We start from the raw sequence: 17636 nt of genomic DNA, 5'->3' as shown, positions 1-17636 counted from the left end.
GCAGCCCCAAAACTGAGGCTAAACAATGCAAACACATATACATGAACTGCAATTAGTAAGGAATCAAAAAACACATTAGGTCAAAAAACCCTTGAACTTTGTGTTTTAATGAGTCAAACCACTCATAAATCCTGAAAATTGCTTATAAATAGACATTGTTAGCCCTCAGGCTGCATTGCAAAACAATATCATAGAAAATGAAACCATTTTCACAATAACTGGCACCGTGCCTTTAAGGCAGCCATGACCCCAGGCTTCCTATCATGCCTCAGGGGTGACAGTTAGGTCAGTTGTTCTTTCCGGCTCCTTCAGTCAGGACCCTGGTGAAACAGCTCCCTTTCTTTTTGACTTTCTGTCAAAAAATATTCAGCTTTTACTAGAATTTTTGACTTCACTCGACGTCTTTTAGACATAGAGTGCTGTTTGAACACTTTTTGTGCTTAAAAAAGGTATTTTTCCTGTCAAAGATGCCTTCTCTCTTCAACAACTGTCCTTCATGTGGAAGGAAAAAGGCAAAGACTGACTCTCATTCAGTCTGTATCCTGTGCCTACCAGACTCTCATTCCTTTAAAACCTGTGAACACTGCCAGGTTTTATCTTCCAGGACTCTTAAGGATCGAGAGAGGATTAGAGCTTATGGGCTTTCTGAGAGAGGAAGATCTCCCAAGAAGCAGAAAAGTCGGAAGACGCGGTCGACGTCGAGAGGAGCCCCGACTGGTTCACACTCGACGTCGGGATCGGCGTTGGAGAAGCAGTCGACGGCGACGAAGAAGATGTCTTCAGCGTCTACATTGAAGGTACCTCCGCTTCAGTCAGCGTTGAGGGACAGGTCGCCGTCGCAGCGGAAGAGCTCGACGGCGAGCCGTATGACGTCGAAACAGCATCGTCATGCTGTGACCTCGAGGCATTCTCCGTCGACGTCGGTCCATCGACGTTAGACGTCGAGCCATCCTCCGTCAACGACTAGCCATGGTCGTTCGACGTCGAGGGAGCCTCTGTCGACACATCATCGGTCGACGTCGATGCAGCCAACGTCGACGCCTGGACGAGAGCGTTCGACGTCGGAGCGGCATTTGGAGTCGAGGCACGCCGTCGCCGTCAAATCAACGGCGATCGGCGTCTAAACAGCCTCCATCGACGTCTAGCAGACAGCCTTCAACGTCGAAGGACAGCCATCGCCACCCGAGGTCCACGGAGAAATCACGGTAGACGTCGAGGGAGCGTCTTCCTGCTCGGCACTCGGCGTCGATACAACCACCGTCGAGGGATCAGCAAAGATCCAGGGAGAGAAGTTCTTCGCAAACAAAGAACGTTACTCCTACAAAATCATAGGAGGTGGTTCGAGACAAGGGAAGTGACTTGTTAGTCCAGACTCATGCCCTAGAGCCACAGTTGGGTTCTCCAGGTTCAGCATCTGCTGCGGAGGTGGAACAATCTCCAGTGCAGGATCCCCCCGCCAAGAGACGGAGACTTGCAGAAGAAAGATCTCGCTCAAGGTCTCCTTCTGGATCTCTGGTGAGTCTATCCTCATCATCTCGGAGTGGCAGATCCTCGGATGGACGGAGCGGCGCATCTAATAGGGGGAGGCCCGAATCCCCTGCAAGATCGCAACAGGATCAAACGGAACGACCTCAACGGTCGCGTACACCTGAGAAGGATCCCGTCCACAAGTCTCCTTCTGTTCATCTTTCCCCAAGGTGGAATAGATCTCTTCACCACTGGGCAAAGGACAAGGAGACGGCAGAGCGCCTAAAGCGATATCGAGACCAACCTCTTCCCCGCAGAGAAAGGTCTCGTTCTCAACACTCAAGCAAGAGACATTCTCGTCACAGAGAGAGATCTCGTTCCAAGACGCGTTCTAGCAGAAGAACTAGGTCCAGGAGGGCAAGTAGTTCTTCAAGTTCGTCGAGAACACGATCTCACAGGGATTACTCCCCGACTCTTACAAACAGTCCACGCTCAAGAGTGTCTCCAACTGAGGATATTTTCTCGTTCCAAGATATCTTGGGCAGGGGAGCCCTGAAACTGGGAGTACCGATGACAGCTCCACAAGTCAAGACTGTCATATTCGAAACCCTGCAACATAGATCAGCACCCAAACCGTTGTTGCCGCTGGTTCCGGGTATAATGGAACATGTGAATGAAGTCTTCCTCACTCCGGCAACGGTGAAGTCCGTTCCAGCAAGGATTCTCAAAAAGTGTCGTCCTCCGGAAGAGCATCCTCTGTTCCTCAAAGCTGATCCCCCGCCAGATTCAGTGATCATTACGGCGGCAAGGAAATCCAATGCAGTGGCTTCCTCATCCACGGTACCTCCGGATAAGGATAGCAAGGTGCAGGACTCATGGGGGAGAAGGGTGTGTAACACCTCAGCCTCTTTCCTCAAGGTTTCTAACGCGGAGGCCCTGCTCGGCAGGTATGACAGGTCTCTGTGGGACTCTCTTCAGAGATTTACCGCAAAGCTCCCTGAAGAAGACAGAAAGGACTTTGAGGAGGTTCTGATGGAGGGCAGTCAAGTCTCCAACCAGATTATAGGATCATCAGCAGATGGGGCAACTCTGGCGGCACATGGCTATGTGCACGGAGTAACAGCAAGGAGAACATCTTGGTTACGCCTCACAGCATTAAAACCGGAGGCTCAAGCAAGAATCCTGAACCTTCCTTTTTCAGGCACATCTCTCTTTGGAGCGAGTGCGGATGAAGAAATGCAGCGGATGAAGACCGAGTTGGACACTCTCAAAGCGGTGGGACTCGAGAAGAAAAAGGAATTTAAGAAGAAATTCCGTTCGAACAACAAGGGTTATTCGAAGCAGAGGGTTCAAACCCCTCAATGGCAGAACGGCCAGAACCAACAAGGCCAGCAAAAGACACAGTACAAAGGCAAGGGCAATTCCAAGGGAAATGGAAATCAGCGCCAAGGCAACAACTTCAATAAAGCGCAGCAGAAGCAATGAGTCTTCACTTCCCCCAGCGCCGTTACCCACTCCAGTGGGGGGAAGCATTGCGCATCACAGGACAGAGTGGCAGGCCATCACCAAAGATCAATGGGTGTTGTCTACGCTGCAGAATGGGTACTGTCTTCGTTTCCATCGTCTACCTCCGCACGTTTCCCCGATGTCAACATCAAGTCACCAGCTACAAAGGTTAAAAGCAGAAGTCGCTGCACTCCTCGAGAAAGAAGCCATCGAGAGAGTTCCGGTGTCCCAGAGGGGGAAAGGAGTGTACTCGAGGTATTTTCTGGTCAGAAAAAAGGGCCAGAAGGAAGAATACAGGCCCATTCTGGACTTGAGAACACTCAATCTGCATGTACGAAAAGAAAAGTTTCGCATGTTGGCGCTTCATCAGATATATCCACATCTCAGGCAGGGGGATTGGATGTGTTCGATGGACCTTCAAGATGCGTACTTCCATATTCCAATACGGCAAGATCACAGAAGATTCCTTCGGTTCCGGGTGGGGACCTCTCACTACCAGTTCAAAGTCCTCCCGTTTGGGTTGAAGTCGGCTCCCAGAGTGTTCACCAAGTGTGTCACAGTGGTGGTGGCAGCTCTACGCCGCAGGGGAGTCTTCGTATACCCATACTTAGACGATTGGCTGTTGAAAGGTCCAACTCCAGGCAATGTAAGGAATCAATTCAAGACATGCATAGAACTTTGTCAACGTCTAGGTCTACATGTCAATTTCAACAAGTCTGTCTCACAACCAACTCAGAGGATCCACTTCCTAGGAGCTCTGCTAGACTCCGAAGTAGGAAAAGTGTTTCCTTCGGAGGAGAGACAGTTTTCGATAGCCCTCAAGTGCCAGCAAGTTCTTCTCCACAGGTCCCAGAAGGTGCGGAAGATAGCCTCGCTCTTGGGGTCGATGGCTTCCTGCATCTTCCTAGTACCGAACGCCAGACTTCGGATGCGTCCTCTTCAGCAGGATCTGGAGGACAAATGGGACCAACACTCAGATCAGTGGGACGATCGGATCACTTTGTCGGAGGTTGCTCAATCTTCCCTCCAGTGGTGGACAAAGAGACAGAACATGCAGATGGGAGTTCTCTTCCATCAGCCGCCTCCAACACAAACGATCATCACAGATGCATCATTGCAAGGATGGGGAGCGCACATGGGACCCCTACAAGTGCAGGGTCTGTGGTCTCCCAAGGAAAGCACTTATCATATCAACTTGCTGGAGTTGAGAGCGGTTCACCTGGCTCTCAAAGCGTTCCTTCCCTCGCTTCAAGAGAAAATGATTCTAGTACAGACGGACAACACCACCACGATGTACTATTTAAACAAGCAGGGAGGAACACGCTCAAGGACTCTGTCTCTGGAAGCTCAGCGCATCTGGCATTGGCTTCTAGCTCGCAAGTTGTCTGTTCAGGCAGTCCACCTCCCAGGAGAGCAGAACGTGAGGGCGGACGCTCTAAGTCGGCACTTCGAAGACAGAGAAGACTGGGTTCTCAACGACGAAGTGCTTGACGACATTTTCCAGTCTTGGGGTCGTCCTTCAATATATCTCTTCGCAGACGACGAAAACACCAAATGCCCAAGCTTCGCCTCCAGGTTCTATCGACCAGGAACGAGAGGGAATGCTCTGTTGATGGACTGGTCGGGGCAGTTTGTGTACGCCTTCCCACCCCTTCCGCTGATCCCGAAGGTGGTGAGCAAGCTGAACCACTCGTGCACAACGATGATCCTGATTGCCCCCGACTGGCCGAGACAATGGTGGTACACAGACCTACTTCACCTATCAGTGTCTCCTCACAAGAGGCTTCCATGCAGGCAGGACCTGTTGTCGAAGATGAACGGGAGGATTCACCATCCCAACCTTCCGTCACTGAACTTGGCAGCATGGCTCCTGAGGTCATACAGTACGGCCATCTAAGGCTGCCACAGGACTGCATGGCCATTCTGAAAGAAGCACGACGCCCTTCCACTAGACATTCGTATGCATGCAAGTGGAAGAGATTCTATATGTGGTGCATGCAGAATGGTCACAATCCGGTAAAAAGTCAGGAAGAAGCAGTTCTCCCATACTTGTTGTACCTGACTAAAGCAGGTTTGAAGTTTAACTCCATTAAGGTGCATTTAGCCGCTATTACAGCTTATAGGCGATCACCTTCACAAAGTTCTTTTTTTCAGCTTCCTGCAGTAAAAGATTTCCTGCAGGGTCTAATGAAAGTGTACCCTCCTGTTCGGCCTCCTGCTCCGCCTTGGGAGCTGAACCTAGTCCTATCAAAATTGATGGGTTCACCTTTTGAGCCTATTCATAAAGCTTCTTTACAGCATATTTCCTGGAAAGCAGCTTTTTTGATAGCGATTACGTCAGCCCGTAGGGTGAGCGAAATTCAGGCCCTATGTACTAAAGAACCGTATACGGTTTTTCATCTGAACAGAGTGGTGCTTAGAACGCATCCTTCTTTCCTGCCTAAAGTGGAATCTGATTTTCATGTCAATCAGTCTATCTCTTTACCCACTTTCTTTCCTAATCCCTCTACTCCAGCTGAGAGGGCGTTACACTCTCTGGACCTGAAAAGGGTTTTAAAGTTCTATCTGGACAGGTCCAAGTCTATTCGACATTCTGATCAATTGTTTGTTAACTACGGTTCGATCAGGACTGGTCATGCAGCCTCGAAACGTTCTATCTCCAGGTGGATCGTTTCGTGTATCAAGCTTGCTTACCAATTGGCACAGAAGACTTTACGGGGTTCCCCTAAGGCGCATTCTACTAGAGGTAGAGCAGCCACGGCGGCTTACCTGCAGGATGTGCCCATGTCTGAGATTTGTAAAGCGGCGACCTGGAGGTCTGTCCATACATTTACCAGACATTACTGTCTAGATTCTGACACGAGAGCAGATACCCAGGTGGGCCAGGCCTCCCTGAGGAATCTGTTTAACAGCTAAAGTTTCTTTTGGCTGTTATGTTTGGTTGGGTCATGTACTTCTCATTTACCTGCAGGTGATTGATGGGCTTGCTATTCTATTCAGTGCTTATGACTATTGATGAGGATCCCCTGGAAGAGAAGGATAAGTTACTTACCTGTAATCCTAGTTCTCTTCCAGGGGTATCCTCATCAAAGTCATAAGCAACCCACCCGCCTCCCCAGGTAAATGAGATTTGGTACTGTTTTGTTTTCAATCTTGTGGTTGAGCCCTGTCTTCAGGGTTATGCTAAGAACAACTGACCTAACTGTCACCCCTGAGGCATGATGGGAAGCCTGGGGTCATGGCTGCCTTAAAGGCACGGTGCCAGTTATTGTGAAAATGGTTTCATTTTCTATGATATTGTTTTGCAATGCAGCCTGAGGGCTAACAATGTCTATTTATAAGCAATTTTCAGGATTTATGAGTGGTTTGACTCATTAAAACACAAAGTTCAAGGGTTTTTTGACCTAATGTGTTTTTTGATTCCTTACTAATTACAGTTCATGTATATGTGTTTGCATTGTTTAGCCTCAGTTTTGGGGCTGCATTGATGTGAGAAAAATGATATATGTACATACATATATGTGGAGCGAGATATATGTGTTTTATACATATATATTTTTATATTGTTTCCGGGGTCCCGCACATGGGCGGGAATATTCAGTGGTATGACTTTGATGAGGATACCCCTGGTAGAGAACTAGGATTACAGGTAAGTAACTTATCCTTCCCATACCAACACCACACCCCTGAGTGCTTGGTGGTCCAAGCCTATACTTCTAAGAGTGCATTCCCTAATGCTCCACCAGCTAGGGAATCTAAAAAACTGGATCATCTTGGGAAGAAGATTGTTTCTTCCGCCACCTTAAGACTGCGGTAGAAAAACACTGCATGTCTATTGGGCTGTTATTCCCACTTTGTGTGGGACACGGTTATTCAAGTGCTGCCTCAATGTCAGGAGGAGGCCCGGACAGTACTCTTCCAGGCTGTTGCCGCCGGGAGGGATGCAGCGAAGTTTACCATCCGTTGTGGGCTGGATACCACTGAGACTCTAGGCAGGACGATTTCCAGGTCGGACGTCCTTCGACGCTGCGCCTGGATGAGATAGACTGGCTTTTTCTGGGGATGTCCAGAGTACTCTTATGGACATGACCTTTGATGGCCGTCGCCTTTTTGGCGACAAAGCTGACAACGCTCTAGAGCTTTTGAAGGGCTGTGGCCAAGTCCTTGTGCCTCTCCAGCTGCCCTGCGCAGTCTGATTTTCGCCCCTTTCGTGGCTACGGGAGGGGTGCCCCACTGTTCCGCCCAGAGCCATAGGCCGTCGCAAGTTCCTCAAACGTCGCGCGGCCAGGGACTGTGGAACCACCGCTGTGATTCAGGGGGCCAGCAGGCCAGCCAGTCCACCAACCCTCCTCTGCAGCAGCCTCCAAACCTTCGTAGTATGAAATTTCATGCCCATGAAACGCCAGTGGGCTGCATCATCCACCATCATTTCCCACATAGGCGCACCATCACGTCGGATAGGTGGGTTTTGCAGATAGTCCGAAGGGGCTACTCCCTCCCCTTCAAGATAACCTCTCCATCCATGTCACCTCAGAACCATCGTATGTTGGAGGATAATCTGGGCCTTCTCCAACAGGCAGTCCCTGCTTTCTTGGCCAAGGGAGCCATTAGAGCGCATTCCTGCCCCAGAAGTAGGTAGTGGTTTACTCCCACTACTTTCTGGTACCCAATAAGGACTAGGGCCTGAGTCCTTTCTTGGATTTAAGGAAAGTCAACGGCTTCCTCCGGAAGAAGAAGTTCAAGATGTTAACGCTTGCTCAGCTCTTGTCTGCCCTCGACCCTGGAGACTGGTTGGTAGAGTTGGACTTGCAGGATACTTATTTTCACATCCCCGTTCTGCCGGCCCACCGGCGTTACCTGCATTTCATGGTAGTCCACGTGCACTTTCAGTTTACCGTGCTCCCTTTTGGCCTTACCAACGCCCCTCGACGACTGGCTGTTGAAGACGGGCCCGCCCCAGGCTGTCATCTCCCACCTCCAGACTACGGCCGACCTCCTGGATTCGCTGAGGTTCTCCCTCAACGTGCTGAAGTCACACTGACTCCCTCTCAGAAACTCCAGTTCATCGGAGCAGTTCTGGACACAAAGCAGTTTCGGGTTTATCCTCCCGACAGCGAGTCCAGGATATTTGGGCTATGATTTAGATCTTTCAGCCTCTATCCCGGGTTTCGGTCTGAATGACCCTAATGCTGCTGGGCCTCATGGCCTCCTGCATCCTGCTGGTCGTTCCAGTGGGCGCAACAGCAGGGAAATCTGTCCAGTTGCGTTCAGATGTTGGAGGGCTCTGCAATACAATTGTAGTGGTGGCTCGTGAACCAGGATTGGTTCAACGTCAGATCCCTCTCCCTTTACCAACCAGAACACACAGTGCTGACAGACTCATCCCTTCTGGGATGGGGCGGCCACATTGGAGAGGTGGAGATCAGAGTCTTCTGATCTCGATCCACATCAAACTTCTGGAGCTCCAGGAAATCCTTCTTGCACTCAAAGCCCTCCTTCCCTCTCTCCGGAGAAGAGTAGTGCAGGTGTTCATGGACAACACCACCATGTGGTACTGCAACAAACTAGGTGTGGTGGGGTCGCGGACCCTATGTCAGTAGGCCCTCATCCTCTGGACTTGGCTGGAACATCAGGGCATATCCCTGATGGTTCAACACCTGGCAAGTTCACTTAAGTCCAGGGCGGACAAACTCAGCCATAGGTGCATGATGGATCACTAATGGTGTCTTCACTCGGAGGTGGTGCAAGGTCTCTTTCAGCAGGGCGGAGAGCCTTAGTTAGATCTATTCGCCACCAAATCGCCACCAACGAGAACGTGCAATGTCCCCAACATTGCACGTTAGAATTTCCAAGGCGGCACTCGCTAGGTTAAGTTTTTCATTGCGAGTAGCGTTGCGGTCTTTCCGACTGTACCACTTATGCCCAGAGTGCTGAAGAAGATCAAGCGCGGCTGGGCCCAAGTCATTCTTGTGTCTCTGGATTAGACATGAAGAGTCTGGTATCCCGAGCTGCTCAACATGGCCAACGAGCCTCCCATCAGAATGCCTCTTTTGAAGGATCTTCTGTCGCAGCAGCAGGGGACGGTTCTGCACCCGAACCTGTCCAGTCTCCTCCTTGCTTGGAGATTGAGCGGCGGCAGTTGACATCATTTGACTTGCCTCCTGAAGTATGTGATGCAATCTTGGCATCCAGGCGTCCTTCCACTAAGTCTGTATGCGCCTGCCAATGGAACAAATTTGTGGCATGGTGCACAGCAAAGGTTATGGATCCCCTTTCTGCCCTTCTTTCTGAGGTTCTCTTGTTTTTCCTTTCTTTAGCCCAGGAGGGCTCTGCACTGGGCACTATCAAGGGCTATCCTTCGGCCATTTCTGACTTTGTAAAACTTCCTGATCAGCCTTCTCTCCAAGTCCTCGGTTGTAAATTGTTTCTTAAAAGGCATTACTCATCTCTTTATTTCTATTCCCTTCGTAATGCCTCAGTGGGACTTGAATTTGGTCTTGACCTATTTGGTGTGCGCTCCCTTTGAGCCGCTTAACAACTGTCCTCTAAGACTTATGACTCTTAAGACTGCATTCCTGATAGCCATCACATCTGCTAAAAGAGTGAGCTCCAGGCTCTTTTATCCAAGCCGCCTTTTCTGGCTGTACATCCGGACAAAGTTGTTCTAAGAACTCGTCCATCCTTTCTTCCCAAGGTGGTCACCTCCTTTTATTACGGGCAAACCATCACTTTATCCACCTTATTTCCACCTCTCATCCTTCTAAAGAGGAAGAGGCTCCACCGTCTGGACCCAAAATGTGTGCTTTCCTATCTGGATCGTACTAAACTGTTCCGGGTAGATGACCAACTCCTTGTTGGCTACGTGGGTGCCAAGAAATGTTGGGCCGTACACAAGAGGACCATCTTTAGATGGGTCATATTGTTTATTAAAGCTGCTATCTCTAGCTTAAAAGGAGCCTCATTTGGGGCTACGTGCCCATCCCACCAGGGTGACAGCAGCCACTACTGCTTTGGGACGGGGAGTCCCTCTGAATGACATCTGTCTGGCTGCTATGTGGGCATATCTACACACGTTTACAAAACACTACTGCCTGGACAGCCAAGTCCTGAGAGACTGCTTCTTTGGCCGTTCTGTTCTCCAAGACTTTCTGGTGTGAACTTGGTTCCCAACCTACGGGGTTGGTATTACTGGGGTATCTATCCTAAGGTTCGGAATCTATAACTGTTTCTTTCAGATGAACAAGTCACTTACCTTCTGTAACGATATATCTGTAAGAACCATAGGTTAGTTATAGATTCCTTACCACCCTGCCCATCCTCCCCATTCTGTGAACTGATTTCTAGGGATGACCTCCTTTCAGGGCCCTAGTTTTGTGCACCAGTGGTCAGTATCTTGCACAGCTCTGCGTTCCTGGCACGGAAAGTAGTGTACAGAACTGACGTCAGCACGCAATGGTGATGTCTAAGTAGCTACCTCAATGTAATTCCGGCAAACACAACGCCAACGACGGACCCGAAGCTACCATCTGACGCGCAGAGGTACTGCTGACAAAACTTTCCGGATCCAGTTGGACGCCTGGGGGTAATTCTAAGTTAAGGAATCTCTAACTTAACCTATGTTTCTTACAGATATATCATTACCGAAGGTAAGTAACTTGTTCATTTGCATATGCTTTTCCACCTCTCCACACTCATTACCATTAGTGGTTTGGAAACTCAAAGATGCATCCCTGACACTAATCCTAGTTGCTTTCACATGGACACGTCAACCATGGTTCACAACCCTGTTGGAGCTCTGGGTAGTTCCTCATCTAAAACTACGTCTTACATCCAATCTCCTCACATAGCCGTGGAGACATAAGGGACCCAGATCCCAGTCAACTCAATCTAGTGATCTGGCGCCTGAAGTCCTAGAGTTTGGGTATCTTAATCTACCCCTAGACTGTAGGAATATCTTCAAGGAAGCTAGACAACCTACCCCAAGAGCCTATTATGCAGCAAACTGGAAGCTGTTTGTAATTTACTGCAGTAACAACCACATCACCCGCTTGATGCTTCTGTCCAAAATATTATATACTATTTGTTACATCTACAACGTTCCAATTTAGCCTAAATGTGCATACGTCTACATCTAGCTGCAATAGCTGCATACCTACAAAATAGACATCTATCTCTTTTTAGAGGGCCTCTAAGCACTTGTGGAAGGTCAAAAGTTATTCCCTCTAAGCACTTGTGGAAGGTCAAAAGTTATTCCCCCGAGCCGTCCACCTGCTCCAGTATGGAATCTCAACATTGTCCTCATCAGACTAATGAGCCCACCTTTTGAGCCATTGCACAAATGTGAACTACAATTTCTTACATGGAAAACTGCTTTCCTTGTGGGTATCACATCACTCAGGAGAGTAGGTGAACCTTTCTTACAAATGCATTTAAATAAAGTAGTTAATCAGACTAATCCTAAATTCCTTCCTAAAGTAATTTCTGCTTTTCACATTAATCAATCGGTTGAGTTACCAGTGTTCTTCCCTCAACCAGATTCAGTACCAGAACGTGCTCTACTCACATTAGATGTAAAAAGAGCATTGCTGTATTACATATAAAGGACAAAACCTTTACGTGTCACTTTTGCTCCACCACACAAGGGCAATTCCTTATCAAAATCAGGAATTGCTAGGTGGATAGTCAAGTGCATTCAAATCTGTTACGCAAAAGCAAAAAGAACATTAACAGTTCCCCCTAGAGCACACTCTACACGCAAACTGGGTGCTTCTATGGCATTCTTAGGAAATATACCCATAGATGACGTATCCAAATCTGCAACATGGTCTACACATCACATATTCACAAAACACTATTGTGTAGATGTGTTAGCAAGACAACAAGCTAGAGTGGGCCTGGCAGTTTTATGTACACTCTTTCAAACCCCCTCAACAGATAGAGGTTAGCTACCGCTTTGGGAGATAACTGCTGTATAGTCTATGCAAAGCATATTCTCTACAGCTCACATGCCTCGAACAGAAAATGCTACTGATCCAGTATGCATCTGCTCTTGGCATATAGAGCGTTAGTCGTACGTGCCCACTCACCTCCCCGGGTATCTTTATCTTTTGTAGTAATATCTCACTTAGATACATGCATTCATGGACATCTCCTTTTACTACTTCTACTAAATCCCTTATCGGCCTCTGCGGGGAAAACAATCTAACAATGGAGTCGATGCCCATGCGCACTATCACTGAAAGGAGGAGTCACCTACCTAGTGACTGGAAAACACTTAGAAGAAAAACAAAGTGCAAACATCCGGACCGCACACTATATGGCGATATATGCAAAGCATATTACTCTACAGCTCTATATGCCAAGAACAGATGCATACTGGTTAAGTAGCATTTTCCTTTTTCAGCTTTAAGCTATTTTACATTCACATGCAACCTCCCACCTTTGAAGGTTCATGGAAGATATAAAAAAATAATCTAAGATGTTGGGCACGTACATCGGCATTGTGGATTTACTGTCGACGTCATGCAGGGTCTCGGCCTATTGTGCCTCCTACCCACAAATTAATGTTTTGAAGAAAACAGACACTTCGTCCCAAACACTAGATAGTGGGATTGTGTAAAATATTGGAATATAGAAGAGGTTTAAGCTTCTAAACCATATTCACAGGTAAGTAACTGGGTTCTTCTCCCATCCCTTTATTAGCCACTGATTATCATTGTTTGACTTAATTACTGTTTCTGAATTTCAGGTAATAATTGTGAAACACTATTGATTTTCAGAGAGAATAATCCCACTCTTGTGGAAGTTTTGGACGGCGTTGTGCGACTGCCAGAAACTGTGCATACTGCTGTCAGATACACAAGCATAGAGCTGGTGGGGGAAATGAGTGAGGTAGTAGATCGCAACCCACAGTTTCTAGGTAAGTGTTCATCCTTTCATTTACATGTTTGTTTTAATAGAAATGCAATAGGCTTATAAGTGTATGTAACCCTCGCCTCAGCAAGCCAGTGATTGCATTTCATACTTAGACATTTATTGCAATTTGTATTGTATTTTTTGTACATTTTTACTTGGTCGCCTTTACATTAATGTATTTCAGTACAGTAGTGTTTGTGGCGCTATTGTGTTGCTTTAAAATGTCCTATAAGCAGATGTTGTCTCCATATAAGGTATTATAGTCAATAAATGTGATTGGGCAGGGGGATGATAAAATACTCCTATGGTACCAGTGCATCCTTGGTGTCCTTGGTGGGGAATGGTAGGTTAGAGGCTAAAATGGACATTGTGGGAAAGGTAATATGGGACTTCTTTCGTTCTCTCTGATCCTTTTCGAGGCAGCCTCTATGTTGGATCTATTTATTAATGACATGAAAGTTGATTGACTTGCTGATCTCTGTCTAATGTAATCATGTCACACCCACCCCTTGTAGCAGTTGGTCGGATTCTAACTGTCGTTTTTCTGATGGATACTACTGACCTCTGACTCCTTACCTTGTGAATCCCCCCTAGTTCGAAACTGAATCCAGAGACTTTTCATAGCATTTTTCCTGTGTGCTGGTAGGTAGAGTTGTGCTGCTCAGCATCAGCTTTGTCTTGCATCCCGGAAAATCTCTGATGATATCCTCATCAGACTATGCAAAAAAGTCAAATCTAGTTCCCCCGCGGACCCTATGCGCCCGGCTCAATTCTTAGAGTCACTCAACTTCTTCCTACCGGCACTTACCGCCATCCTGAACCTCTCCTTCACTTCAGCGTGTGTACCATCTGCCTGGAAGCAAGCGTGGGTTTCGCCTATCATCAAGAAACCCACCCTAGATCCATCAAAACCGGAGAATTTTCGTCCAATCTCCCTGCTCCCATGGCTGTCCAAACTCGCTGAAGCGCATGTCAACAGTACTCTATCCCAGCACATGGTCAAAAACAACATTCTTGACCCATCACAAAACGGGTTTAGACCAGGCCATAGTACTGAGTCTGCTCTCTTAGCCACCACAGAGCACCTCCGAACGATCTTAGATGCCGGTCAAAGTGCTGCGCTGATTCTTCTGGATCTCAGCGCGGCCTTTGACACGGTATCCCATGACATCCTTCTCAATCGTTTGGAGACCTTTGGAGTAGCTGGTCATGCCTTAGATTGGTTCAGATCATTCCTCGAAAACAGGTCCTTTCGAGTCTCTGCCCCCCCCTTCCTATCCAAACCCCACCCCATTGCACAGGGAGTTCCGCAGGGCTCAGCGTTGAGCCCATCCCTTTTTAATCTCTACGTCTAGCCTTTGGCGGCAGTGGCCAAAGAGTGGGGCTTGACATTAGTATCGTACGCCGACGATACACAGTTGGCCATCGCTCTCTCAGAAGGTCCTTCCAATTCATCCTCTAACTTCAAAAACGGACTCTCTGCGGTCGCTCAATGGATGACAATGAACTGTTTACAACTTAATGGCGGAAAGACAGAGGTGCTACTCCTTGGCAAAAACACCAGCCTCTGGAATGAGCACTGGTGGCCGTCTTCCCTGGGCACCATCCCTCCCCCCAAAACCCTAGTGAAAAACCTGGGCGTTTGGATGGATGCCTCACTCAACTTTCGGGCCCACACCAAAAAAGTTGCCGGCACCTGTATTGGCCTGCTGAGGAGCCTCAGCCATATATTAGGCTTTTTTGGCGCCAAAACCCGCCAACTCATTATCCAAGCCACCATCCTTTCGCGTCTAGACTACGCCAATGTGCTCCTTCTTGGTGCCAACAAATGTGCACGACTCCAACGCGTGCAGAACTCTGCGGCTAGAACTCTGGTCGGCCTCCCCCGCAGATGCTCAGCCAGAGCGACCATCAAAAAACTACACTGGCTACCCGTTGATTCTAGAATCAAATTCAAGACCCTCATTATGTCCTTCAAAATCCTCAAACTCAACACCCCCCCTCTGCTTCGACCCCTTCTCACTCCCTACGCGCCGTCACGGAACCTAAGATCCTCCAACCAAAACCTTCTATGCGTCCCACGCATAAAACTCTGCCGCATGGGCGGCCGCTCCTTCAGGTTCCTTGGAGCCAAGCTGTGGAATGACCTGCCACAACACATTCGCTCCATAGATAGCCTACCGGCATTCCGGAAAGCAGTGAAAACGTTTCTATTCCCTTGCCTGTAATCCCCCCTTCATCCTGGTTTCTCCCCGCTCAGGCTAGGATCTGGGTTCTTAGCGCCGGGACGCCTCACTGCTGTGGCAGCTGTTGCGCTTTACCAAAACTATAGAATAGAATAGAATAGAATCGTACTGAGGTGAGGTCCTTTTTTTTTTCTACTCCTTCAGACAAAGACCTGGAGTGCGCTCCCAAGTCTTTTCCTCATCTGAATTTTTTGTTGACATTTCTTTTTAGTGAACATGCCCTCACCTAAAACTGTGTTTAGACCTTAACGGGACTGTCACAAGCAAATGTCTGTAACAGATCCCCACAAAGTCTACCTGTGTTGTCTAGGGTCATGGCTTACGAGGTCTGCGGTCCATTGAACCGCAAGGCAGGCTGGAATTATAAAGCCAAAGTCAGTTGCTGAATACCAACAGAAGGTGCAGAAGTCCTGCTCCTGGGCAAAGGGTGCTGACCTGCTTCCAAGGTCGTTCTTCCAGCAGATTCTCTTTCCATTCAAACCTCTCAAATAAGTCTTAGAAAAAGAAATGCAAGAAACGAAAGCGGGTTTCCTCCCATTGTTAAATGGACCTCAAGGTGTTTCTCAGTCTTGCTACCCTACTGAGAAATTGGTCCTCCCCACCTCATTCTGATGCACCTGGAGTTTCCTGGTGACGTTGCAGCAGATTGAGGTGTTCAACCAGCCATGCTTTGCATATTTAGCACACTTTCGACTTCCTCTGGTATGTCCACGGATCCGAGAAGGTATGCGGTCAAGTTACCATCGGCATATCATTCCTAGACTGTCTGCCTCTTGACCCTGTGGTGGTGTCCTGCCCCACCTCCGGGCTGACACCCAACTATACTTCAATCCTGGCACCAAGACCTACACCTTTTCCTGCCATGTTGACACCAGTCCCAACACCTGAGGAGAACCCGATTATTTTGTTGGACTCTAAAAGAAATCCTACTTGTTCAAAGTTAAGTCATACTCCACAAACCGTGCAGCCTCATTCTGACTTGGACACAACACTTCCTCTGCCAGGAAATAACCCACAAGCAGTACACAATATATAGGGCTCATACTCTAATCAGTGCCTGGATATTCTCAGATGTCAATGGAATTGATGTTGCCGAGTTTTAGGAGGCTAATGTGTACATGAACTTACAGACGCTAAGTTGTTTGTACACCTTCTCCGACAGTGGATTGTATTCCCCCGTTCACTCATGAGGAATTGCTTATTTTGCTATGGTCATCCTGCGTGTGGCCCAAGTTTTGGACCTACAGCTCCCGGCCATTGAGATTAAGACATTTGTGTTGTCTGCAGTTCTGCAGCCCGCACAGACATCCTGAGCTGCTTCTCCCTTTAAACGGACACCTCAGTCTAATCTTGCTTTTGCCCACCAGTAAATAGGTGTAAGAAACTGGCTCTATATATACTACACCAAAATGAGGTATAGTGTGTATAGAGTCAAGTGTCAGCAGAGGTTAACGTTAGATAGAACCTTAGGCTCTAATAGTGGTAGCTTGGTCGAGCAGTAAGGCAGTATCAGAGGACAGTGTTAAGCATTGATGTACACACTCAGTCAGCAAATGAATTCACACGCTCAAGAACTGAACTTCAGGCCAATTGTTTTTGTATAAAATAATACTGTTTATTTTTAGAACCAAGCAAGCCTTGCACAGGTAAGCATTAAATACTTTTCAGTAATAAGTTACTGGTTATAGAACAGTTTGAAAATGCAATAGGAATTGTACTTTGTTTGATTTACAGGGGATGCAGCAGGGTGCGAAACACTTAGCAAATACAGTACATTGGAATGAATAGGCTTTTTCAGTAAATTACAGGTAAGCTACTTTTAAGTTACTTTTTCTAACTCCATGCTGGATGCCTAGATTCAGCACTGGGACATTTCCTGGAAACAGGTGAGTAAATGCATTTGTTCTGGTGATTTTTAAATATTTTCAGATTTCAAAACTCCACACTTACTTTTTGCAGCTGTACATTGAACGGAATAGGCTCTTTAAACAAACTCCGTGCTGGATGCCCGGATTCAGCACTGGGACGTGTCCTGCAAACAGGTGAGAACACGTTTTTGTTGTTTGTACGATATTTAAATAGTATCTTTAGTCTTCAAAACTCCACACTTAGTCGTTTTTTGGAGGGAAAATTGTCAATGTTATCCTTTTGAGGAAAAACATGTTATCGGTTTGCAGGTAAGTAAACGGCTGTGGGAGTTAAGGTTCTGGTGTTAGACTCTGGGGTCTCCCAGGGTCAGTAATGCACTGGAATTGCACCCTCAGTGGCACTAGGGTGGCCATGTGCAGAGTGTTGATGCCCAATGTTATCCTATGGAGGATAAAGGGTCTCCGGTTGGTTGCTGCTGGCAAGCAGGCCACAAGGTTGTGGGAGCAAAACTCCTAGGGTTTAGCTCAGGGCAACTCCGGGACCACATTTGCGCCCTCAGCGGCACTAGGGCGTCAGGGTGCTGTTTTGAGGCCAGGTGCCCTGTTTCCAATGGAGAACCTCCAGCACAAAGAA

General features: G+C 47.8%; 1 protein-coding gene across 2 annotated transcripts in view; it reads left to right on the top strand.

Moving 5' to 3' along the window:
* TNPO3 (transportin 3) overlaps window positions 1-17636 on the top strand; it is a 1270791-nt gene that overhangs the window by 535997 nt on the left and 717158 nt on the right. For both annotated transcript variants that reach the window (XM_086918869.1, XM_086918868.1), the window contains exon 11: window positions 12753-12892. In XM_086918869.1, coding sequence (XP_086774995.1) covers window positions 12753-12892 — 140 coding nt within the window. The remainder of the gene's footprint in view (window positions 1-12752; window positions 12893-17636) is intronic.

This window comes from Lissotriton vulgaris, chromosome 1_1 (assembly GCF_964263255.1).
Source record: "Lissotriton vulgaris chromosome 1_1, aLisVul1.2, whole genome shotgun sequence".
NCBI classification, from domain to species: domain Eukaryota; kingdom Metazoa; phylum Chordata; class Amphibia; order Caudata; family Salamandridae; genus Lissotriton; species Lissotriton vulgaris.
This window is presented reverse-complemented; position numbering and strand designations above follow the sequence as displayed.